A 10,558-nucleotide genomic window follows, 5' to 3' on the forward strand; every position below is an offset into this window, starting at 1 on the left:
GGTGGGAAAAGGTAGGCCTACTAAGAAAATTAAAATATCTGCATCACAGTAGTTATCATTATGCAGGAAAAATACTTTCATAATGTATAAAAGATAACTGGTTCATCATTAGCATTCAGGTGTGAACATTACATTGTTGCTGCTGGTAAAGGTGGATTTAATTTATTTTTAATTACTTCATTATTAATCAGAATCTGCGAAGTAACCCTTAACCATAGCTTTAGTTTTGTAAAAAGGAATTATATAATCTAAATGCTACCAATGATTTTGAGATTACAAAGTCAGTAAAAAAGATAAATTGCAATTTCCCTCTTTTTAAGACTCTGGAAAGTTTGATGGAATACATTTGAACACTAACGAAGATTCTTTATTTTTTTAGATAAATTCTGCAGGAGCCTTGAAATATGTGTAATACTCAAAACGAACAGCAAGCGGCAACAGTGCGTTAGCGGCGTGGTTCTCTGCCGTCCCGGGGAGGAAGAGGAAGATCGCAACGTAGAGGAGAGGGTGAACCGGGAGGTGGTGTCCATCTTATTTACACCGGTGAGATTGCTAAATTGTTGATCTGTCGGATCTTTTCAGGAGTATAAGAAGTTGAAAAGCCGGGTAAGTTGGCGAATCAAATCACTTTACTCTAGGTAGACGAGTAGATGCTGAGGTAGCGCCATCTTTAAAAATACCTTATTTGTGTCATGAGGCCTGTTTTCTATAGATGCGCCATATTGGATTTCAGCTTTAGCTTAGCGAGCTAATATAACCATATTTCGTCACTATACATTTAAGGTTGGATTAGTCGCTAAAAGCATACGTTTAGACTGTTTCAATACTTAATGTAAAACGGATATCCAACGGCAAATTCATAAAGTGTATTGATAAGGTAACTATACCTAGCGAGTTAGCCTAGCCTTCATCTGGTTATATAGCTAACTAGCTTGTTCCATATTACAGTACGAGTGAAGTTATTATGGTATTAGAATGATCCAGTCCTGTTTTTGGACGCATACTAACATTGAGGAAAAATGTATTCAAATCTAACTAGATGGCGGTGTGAATTTGTCTTTATATGTTGTTATTATTATCATGTAACAGTATGGATTCAGTGTAATTTCTGAATCATAACTGGGCATTTTCTCTTTTTCTTTACAGGATTTTCAGACATGAGCAGTTCAGAGGAAGTGTCATGGATCTCCTGGTTCTGTGGGCTGAGGGGGAATGAGTTCTTCTGTGAGGTGAGTCAGTAGCTTCATTTTCTTTCTGATCTGAAGTGACACGTACAATTGAAGTGAAAAGTTGTTATTGTTTTGCAGTACTATTTATGTGTGTTACTGCACTGTAATAATTTGTAGAGTCGAGTGTATCACTTAATTTTCACATGTGTTGCTCTTACTGTCATTTTAACAATAATATTTACACTACATGGCCTGATCTAGAACTGATATAAACTAGTAACATATATTAATGTTGGTCCTTAGTGAATATTAAGAGTCCTACTTCAGACATATCAGTCCCAGATATGTTCATATAAATTGTGATAGGATGTATTGGAATAAAAAACAAACTTGCATTGTGGTAGGATTATCTCCTCTTGACCTACTATCTTGGGAAATATTGCATTAGTGACTGTAAACTAACAAGAAAACAATACTTATTTTGACCGTTAAAGTGAATAGAAACCATGTAGAATCAAGCCTCTATGTACATTAAAAGAGGTATTGATCACTGTAGAAATCCTGTTCATACTGGCTCTAAGATTACTCCAGCTTGTGACCGTGGATTTTGAGAGCCTGTTCATTGCTATCACCTCTGCAAGGGATCTCGTCACCGTCAGTGTGTGCTGGAGGAATGATAACAACAACAGTGAAAAACTCTTTCCTTTTAGCAAAGAATTAAAACATGTGAACCTATCTTTTTCAGGTTAACCTTAGGTTGTACTGAACAATAAGTTTTTCATGTGTTTTTCCCCAATTAAAAGGTGGATGAAGACTACATCCAGGACAAGTTCAACTTGACCGGTCTCAATGAGCAGGTTCCCCACTACCGCCAGGCCCTCGACATGATCCTGGACCTCGAACCAGGTCTGTATATCAAGATCATGTTTCCCCACTTTGTCAAAATCACTGAATATCTCCTCATGATTCGCTTCCTGGCCCTACTGTGTGTTTACAAAAAAAAATCTGGTGTTAAGTCACAGCCTAGGCTCTGTAAATGAATATATAAACAAAGGGGGCCCGGCTTAGCTAGCAACATGCCCAACATTTACAGTGATTTAACACTGGATTATTTATTTTTTTACAGCGAACACACAGTACGGACTGGTTGCGGATCGTGAGGAGATATTCACTGATTTTGACAAAAAAATCTTTTTCCAGAATCGCTGACGCCACTTTTAAGGCACATATCAATAATGGTCAAAATAGCTTTCATTGATTGATAAAGTGGGATAGACAACAAACTGCAGGAGAAGCATTAAAAAAGCTTTTAACAGTTAATGTTGATCAACATCTTCATATACAGAGGTAAAATAGGAGACGCAGGTGTTTCATTCAGGAGCCTGCTCATTAGTGATCCTGATCGTAATGTGTGCTGCTCTTTTGAGCTCGTTGAGCATTGAAGCACGTCATATAATAAATAATAATGAACAAATCTAAATCTAAAAATTTGAGAAAACTCTTACTTGTATTCCCCTGTTCTTCTTTATCAGTGCAATTTTGCTCTCTGTAAAGTGTCAAGTGTAACCAGATATACTAAAACTACAATTCAAGCCAACAAAAATCTACATATCAACCTCTCACCTTTACATGATTTATATTTTTTCTTCTTCACCTTTTTACCCCCCCCCCCCCCCCCCCCCTCTGTCTTCAGATGAGGAGCTGGAGGACAATCCCAACCAGAGCGACCTGATCGAGCAGGCAGCTGAGATGCTGTACGGCCTCATCCACGCACGCTACATCCTCACTAACAGAGGCATCGCACAGATGGTAGGCGCCCACTGCAGCAGCAAAATCCACAGCCCCCATCTGCACTGCAGAAGCTGTTTTTCCCATTTCTTTTTCTTCTTCTTTTTCTAGATGGGTGTGAAATTATTCAGACGTTAAAAGCACCATTAAAGTTGTCAGTCTGAACACTGCCTGCTATCTTTATATACTCAGTAAAAGGAGTGATAACAATGGTTTTATAGGAAAAGAAAAAAAGGCCTAATTTGGACTTCATTACAACAGTTTTCTAAAAGTTACGTTCAGACAACAGTCCTGCCTTGGATAACAACCATATTGGTTCAGATTTAGCATTTAATGACAGATTTCACCTGATGATAACATTGAAAAACTTGATGGATGTACAGTATTACTATGATTTTTAGTGTTTTTTTTTTTTATCCAATCCAAAATGGACCTGGTTCCTTTTTCATGGTCTACATTTTACCACACAGTTAAAGTGATGTATATTTTTGGAGGCCCTGGATGAGAATAGATGAACACCTCAAGTAATTTTATTGACTCTTTTATCATGTGATTTTTTTTCATTCTTACAGTTGGAGAAGTATCAACAGGGAGATTTTGGCTATTGCCCCCGTGTCTATTGCGAGAATCAGCCTATGCTTCCTATTGGTGAGTAAAAAGAGGAATTGGAAAGTGACATCCTGAATTGCAATACATGCATGCATACAGCACAGCACAGCACTGTTGATAACTATTAAAAGGTTGCGGTGCACAAGGTCTTTGGTCTCCACTGTAATGAACACAACACATAATTTTGCATAAAGTTTGTCCGCTGCTTTGCATCAGCCTCTGCTTCCCTATCTGTGAGTACAAACATTAATTGGATATAATTCATAACGCAACACAGCATGACATGTAAATCTTATGGTCTAATCTTGGTCTCATGCAAGGGATCAAGGAAGTTTAGTTGGTCTGTCCGTGGCTTTGTGTATGCAAAATATGTGAAACAGTTCTCACTGCTCTCTCTTTAGGGGGGGATAAACACACCAGCACACATTCTAGTGGGACAGAAGTGATCATTGAGAGGGATTATTTATGTGTGACTGAACTGCAGTCAGCCTTTAAGGTCATCAAATAGAGGGTGACTGTGACAAACTTCCAAACTATGCTATTTTGTTTATAGTCAAATAAAAAATATGCTTGATGTTATAATGAGATTGTTCCATTGTGAAATGATCGGAAAGGAACTTGGAAGTATTTGTGCTCCACTAGCAGCTTCCCAATGTGAGTCATCCCTGTGTATGTGACTTTCTTAGATTACTTAAGTCCCTATCTAAGCCAGTTATTTCCTTCCTCTACAGGCCTGTCAGACATCCCAGGTGAGGCCATGGTGAAGCTGTACTGTCCTAAATGTATGGACGTCTACACACCCAAGTCCTCCAGGCACCACCACACAGATGGAGCCTATTTTGGCACTGGCTTCCCCCACATGCTCTTCATGGTTCACCCCGAGTACAGGCCCAAGAGGCCAGCCAACCAGTTTGTCCCAAGGTGAGCACCGCCGCTCGTTGTTTATTCAGTCATCATCAAAACAATAATGATATCATCATTGGCAGATGATATCATATAGCTTTTTTTTATCAGACCAAAACTCCACAACCTGGAGATTATCAATTTTTTATTACATTAGAAATATATTTTACTTGAATATTGTTTTATTTGATTAATCTATGATGAAAATAGTTGCTGATTAAGTTTGGTCCTTGTGTTCAGCACTTTCTATACGACCAATTAATTTTAGCATATAGGGTACATTTACAGTGTCTGAGGTTAATAGAGAAAACCCATTCAAACTTTTAACGTTTGAAGTTGTGATCCCTGAAGGACATTCAAGTCTATTTTTCTCACATCTGCATCCACATCCTGTATCCCATGTCATTCTGCCGTGACGTCTGTTTACAGCAGTAAATAAAGAGCTTACAGAAAAGATCAGATGGTGTGATGACAAATAGGGAACACTTAAGGTCACTGCACTCTCCCTGAAGGCAAATACACCTGTGATCCCAATGTAGACAGCCTTATTAATATCCGTGTGAATGTTTTTGTTGCATGTCGTCAATATCATTTGAAGTTAATCTTTGTTGCATTAGTGCTACTCGGTGGCGCTTTTCATCGAGTTTATTAAGCCAATCTCAACAGTGGCCAGAAGAAAAATTGCTCACGGAGGTTTTCTTCTTTGTACAGGCTGTACGGGTTTAAGATCCACCCCATGGCCTACCAGCTGCAGCTGCAAGCCGCCTCAAGCTTCAAGAGCCCCGTCAAGGCTATCCGCTAGAGCGCCCGGGACAACTGACGAAGAGCAAGATTTGTAGAGAGAGAGACGGAGAGAGAATTATTATCAGATGGGGAGGGCTCAACTGCATTTTACAAAGCTTTTCAGATGCCCCCTCCCCACCCTGAAGACTGTATTATTTTGGTTTAGAGTAGGGCAAGTGGGGGAAAAAAAAGTGTAAAGATTTTTGAGTGTGAGCGCGAGACATAAAAGAAACGCACAGCCATGATCCCTAATGACACACACACACCATACATAAAACATACATAAAATAACACATACAATACATCCACACACTTGGGATTCCATGCACGTACCTTACCAAACTCATCAGTGCCAAAAAACAGAAGGGCGGGTAAAGAGGGAGCTGAACAATACAGCAGCTTTCACACATTTTACGAGCACACTGATGGAAAAGTTATATAATGGGGTAACTCGACAGGGAGTTTTTCTTGTGTAGAAAATGGTTTCATGTCCAAAAAGGCTGGGTCAGTTTTCACCTCCTAGCTCTGGGTTTGTTTTTGTATTTGGCACAGTTTGGTAAAGGGTGGTGGTAAAGCCCTCCCTCATTGAAAGCCTCCCCCTCCCCGCTTCCCCCCACGATTGCATGTACACTCAGGCTGGCACTCGCAGAGACAGTTAAGACAGGTGGCGGTGGGTGTGAGTTTCTCTATCACGCGTTAGTAAAAGAAAAATAGGTTTGTCTGACGTTTTGTCGTGGTGTCGCACAAAACATTCTGTTGAATTTGCCTTAAGATTCAGAGAAAAAAACGCCTATGTTTTTGTTTTTACCAAGAGGCTCAAGTAACTTTAGTTAGTTTTTCTTTTCTTTTTTCTTTTTGCTATTAGGGAAGATTAAGTAGAAATAGATTGAACTAACACGACTTTCTGAATCATTCAGACAATTGTAATCAGCCTGTGTCATTTTTCCAGCTGTCTGTGCGTGTGTCAAACAGCTGTCTGTTGGTACCTAAGTGAAAATATAACCTGTGCTACATTTTTCTGAGACCCCCCCTCTGCTGCAGCAGGCTTTGCTGCGTTTGTAGTGTCACCCCTTCTTTCCCTAGTAGCTTTATGGCCCTTCAAGAAATAGTTCAACATTTAGGGGAAGACGCATAAGAGAGTAGATGAGAAGAATGTTAGCACTCTATGCTGATTTGAAGCAAATGGTTGCTCAGCTTAGCATAAAATATCAGAAATGGGTGAAACTGCTAACCTGGCTATTTCTGAAGGTAGAAGAATCCTCCAAGCAGCACCTCTGAATCTCACTAGTTGACAAGTTCCAAAACCAAAGTGTTAAAACGATACTCCGAAAGTGTTCGTTTTTTTGAAAGGGAGTGTTATCAGCATCTATAGTAATGGACAGGGTGTTGACTCCAGGAAGTTCCTGGTCCCAGCCAAGAAATAGTCCGCCACAGAACAAAAACAGAAACACCACAATGTTGCTTCTTTTTGTTGCAAACGGCATGTATCATATTTGAACTGGATAGTTTAAGAGCTGGCAGTGCTAAAGATTTTGTGCGGATCAAACAAACGACATAAAATGTTTTAATTGTGGGTTGTTTATTTGTATAGAGCTGCTGTTAGTAGCTTAAAATCGCTAGTTCTTACAAAAAAATAAATAAAATCGACAATTTATCGTTTTATGGGCTGCTATTTGCTGGTTTTTCGTTTAACAAAAAAGTGTAAAAGTCAACGTTGTCGATGATGTTACTGGATCCAGCTGAAAAGTAGTCCTACGTTTTTACACTTCTTGTACATCTTTATAACATCAATTATTAATATCAATTATTGAGCTTTAGAGGTACTGATTCTTTATTAACTTATAGACGCAGCCAGGCTATCTGTTTCCAGTCTTCCTGCTTGGATAAATTAAACTAACTGGCTGCTGGTAGTAGCTTTTATATTAAATGTACAGATATAAGGGTGATACCAGTTTTTCTCATCAAACTCTCTTATCTGAAAGTGAAATGTTTCCTTCAAAAATGTCAAAACTATTTCTGTTAAGATCAAGGAGGAGACTCAGAGAAAGAGGAATTTAGACAATCTGAATCCTTGAGCTCACTCCACCACTGCACTGATCCTACTGGTGTCTCTCTCCACAGCACAGTCTCATTATTTATGTTCGGCTTCAGAGACAGACAGACGTTCTTTGTTTTGTTTCTGAAACAGCGGGGCAGATCCACTCAGTTTGCCCTCCCTTCACTCCCCCCCCCTCCCCTCTTTAGTTTGTGTGACTGGAACAGATCTTTTTTTTTTTTTTTTTTTTTTTTTTTGGATGTCATGATACAAGAGCAACGGTATTTATGTGTCCAGATTTTAAAACTAATGTTTGTCTGTGTTGTCGTCGTCTTTCTGCTTCTGTGGAAGGGTGAGCAGGATTCAGAATTCTCAATAAACTTCTATTTTCTTTTCATACATCTTATGTTATCCTTTATTTTCCTCTAAAGACTGCAGTGCTGCCCTCCCTCCTCATGGTGTCAGTAAAGAGCTTAAGTCCTTCTTTAAAGCTTTTATTTTTGTCCAGTTAAATATTTCTTGGGCACTTCTTGCCACAATTGGATTAAAATCCTACATTGAAAAACAAATAGTAGCACAGATGGACCGTGAAACTTAACTGTACCAGCGTGCTTGGTGTATGAATGTTTTTATAGGAAGTTGTACAGTGCAATGTAGATGGTTGTCAGGGTGTGGCTGCAGTGACATTTCACATGACTGAGTAACGGCATTGGTGAGGAATAATGAACATGACGAAAAACAAACACTAGGCTCTCTTTACTGTAATGATCATAAGATCTCAGTCAGGCTCATGCAATTATTTTTAAATCATCTTTTTGGAAGTCCTCTACGACTTCGATACAGGGTGGCAAAGAAAAAAAAAAAAAAAGCATGGAAATTACTAAGAACCAAAATGCGTTTTGAATTAGCAAATATGCTGCCTTTCCAGTTTTAGGCCACTTTCAACAAAGAAAACCCCTCGAGACACAAACACAGTGCTATGGCTTCTTAACATGTGACTCATTGAAAAAAAAACTGTTTTTCCTTTATGCACTGGCAGTTTTATTTGGCACAAATGACTGGCTGGGCTGAGTTGTCTTTATGTGGCCGTACCCTGTCAGTTTTTCCAACGGGAGAAGAGAAGGAGGTTCCTTTATGACTCAGGGTAACCTCAAGCCACATCCCGGGACCTGCCCTTCTTCTTCTCCTCCCTTTATTTCAGCAACTCCATTCTACTCTTTGAAGACAACAAATACCCCATGTTTGTTTATAGGCCTATCAGTTGGTGAGTGTCTTATAACATGCAGTCGTCCACCTTCTCGTCGTGGTCTGCTGGATAACTAAAGGTGTATCTGCTGCTAAACAAATCCCCCACCCAGTGTGGTAACAACACAGCTCTGAGACTGTTGGCAAAGCAGTAATCATATCAGTTCAGCTGCTCACGCTAGAGTCATGTGAAATGGTTTAACCTCTCCTTTTTGCCACACCCATATCATGTCATATTGCACCAATTTCCCACTCGGGAGATTTATTTATTTTGAGATGCCTTCCCTAGAACCGATCCAACTACTTCGAAAAGTATGCCAGCCCAAGAGACAGGGGCCACACCAAAATAGAAAAGAAAAAAGTACTCCAAAAATATGTACTGTTGATAGAAAATATGCCCATTTTATACTCTCCACGTGTGATGCCTATACTACGTCTGTGCTGAGGTTGTTACAAATCCTAGAAGAGGTTCAATAAATCTATAACTTTTTTATTTTTTTTTGGCATTTTTATGCTTTATTGACAGTGTAGAGACAGAGTTGAAATGGGGCAGAGAGGGGAGTGACATGCAGAGAACGACCATGGGCTGGAATCGAACCCGGGTCCGCTGCTGGCCGAGAACCCATAGGGGTATGCCCTACCAACTGAGCTAAGGACGCCCCCAGGTTCAATAAATCTCTTAACCTGTCGAGACAAGCTGAAGCAGACTGATTGCTGCTTCTATGGTGGCATATGCCTCTTGCAGTGCTAATAAAAAGTATTCTCCCCTCTTGGATGTTCCGTTGTGTTATAAACAATGTTGCTAAGTAGATTGTAAATCAGACACTGATTACCAAAGAAAGACAAATGTAAACAAATATAGGTATCTATCCCCTCCAGGTCAGTATTTAGTAGATGGACTTATGGCAGCAGTAGCATGTAGCCTCGACTCTGTGTGGATAGATAGGTCAGATTTGCACATCTGGACGCTCCAACCTTTTCTCTCATTTCTCCATTCTTCTCTTTCTGAATGTCAGGTTGCCATAAGTTTCTTACCTGTGTTGGATCCTGACTCTCAAACATCTCATCAACCATTTTTGATGGATTGCCATGAAATTTGGCATCTGTATTATTTGTCCCCAGAGGATGAACTGTAAAGACTATGGTGATACCCTGACTTTTTCCCTCTTGCGCCACCATAAAGTTTGACATTTGTATCTTTAAGATATATTTTTATGCTTTATTGATAGTGTAGAGACAGAGTTGAAATGGGGCAGAGAGGGGAGTGACATGCAGAGAACGACCGCGGGCTGGAATCGAACCCGGGTCCGCTGCTGGCTGAGGCCCATGGGGGGGATGCCCTACCAACTGAGCTAAGGGCGCCCCATGTCTTTTGTATCTTTGAATGGAACGTGTAACCTTTGAATGGATTGCCATGCTATTCTGTTCGGACATTCCTATTCCCATTGAGATCCCTTCACTTTTCATCTATTGGCCGCAATCACACCTCTCCTACCCGCTCCATACAGATTTACAACCATCTTATAGTGTTTACATTTCTTAAAGACTGATTTAACTGTACTTCAAGTAACTTTCCAGAGATTTATCAAGGGCACAACCTGTGCTATTCAAACACAGTTTCGTTGGGTGTTTCTTTTTGTTCGTGGAGTGGTTAATGATAAGCCACGATGCTGGACTGAATATTGTGTTATATAAAATATTTAACAGAAAAACTTGACTAGTTGTCATAGGCACTGTGTTAATATTTATAGTCCCCTGCTTTTGTTGCCCGTAGTCTTTCCCACTATTTGGATTTTCCTATTGACTTAGCTGTTATTGCTGCAACTGACAGTACATGGATTAGTCTAGCTGCTTTTTTCTCCCACCCTCCCTCCTCTGAAGCGATAGGAGTTGGGAAACTATTGAGGATCTGTGGGCACAACAATAGAGGCATTTCACCGAGCCCAAACAGCCTCCCTCTCAGCAAAGCATTTCAAAACGATGACTCTGACAATGCTTTTTCATAACTGCCCCCACCCCAAACACA

General features: G+C 39.9%; 1 protein-coding gene across 2 annotated transcripts; it reads left to right on the plus strand.

Moving 5' to 3' along the window:
• The first annotated feature begins 494 nt into the window (after positions 1 to 494).
• Positions 495 to 7,684, plus strand: csnk2b (casein kinase 2, beta polypeptide). Of its 2 annotated transcripts, none has more exons than XM_080045191.1 (7): positions 495 to 543; positions 1,147 to 1,229; positions 1,973 to 2,075; positions 2,863 to 2,978; positions 3,530 to 3,605; positions 4,298 to 4,487; positions 5,181 to 7,684. In XM_080045191.1, exons 2-7 carry the CDS (start codon positions 1,158 to 1,160, stop codon positions 5,269 to 5,271), a joined length of 648 nt encoding a protein of 215 aa, XP_079901317.1. In that variant the 5' UTR covers positions 495 to 543; positions 1,147 to 1,157; the 3' UTR covers positions 5,272 to 7,684. The 2 variants fall into 2 exon arrangements, with proteins under 2 accessions (XP_079901317.1, XP_079901316.1); XM_080045190.1 differs by having other exon boundaries at positions 500 to 606.
• Positions 7,685 to 10,558: the final 2,874 nt, after the last annotated feature.

The sequence above is a fragment of the Ammodytes marinus genome (genome assembly GCF_949987685.1).
Source record: "Ammodytes marinus genome assembly, chromosome: 17".
Classification (NCBI taxonomy): domain Eukaryota; kingdom Metazoa; phylum Chordata; class Actinopteri; order Uranoscopiformes; family Ammodytidae; genus Ammodytes; species Ammodytes marinus.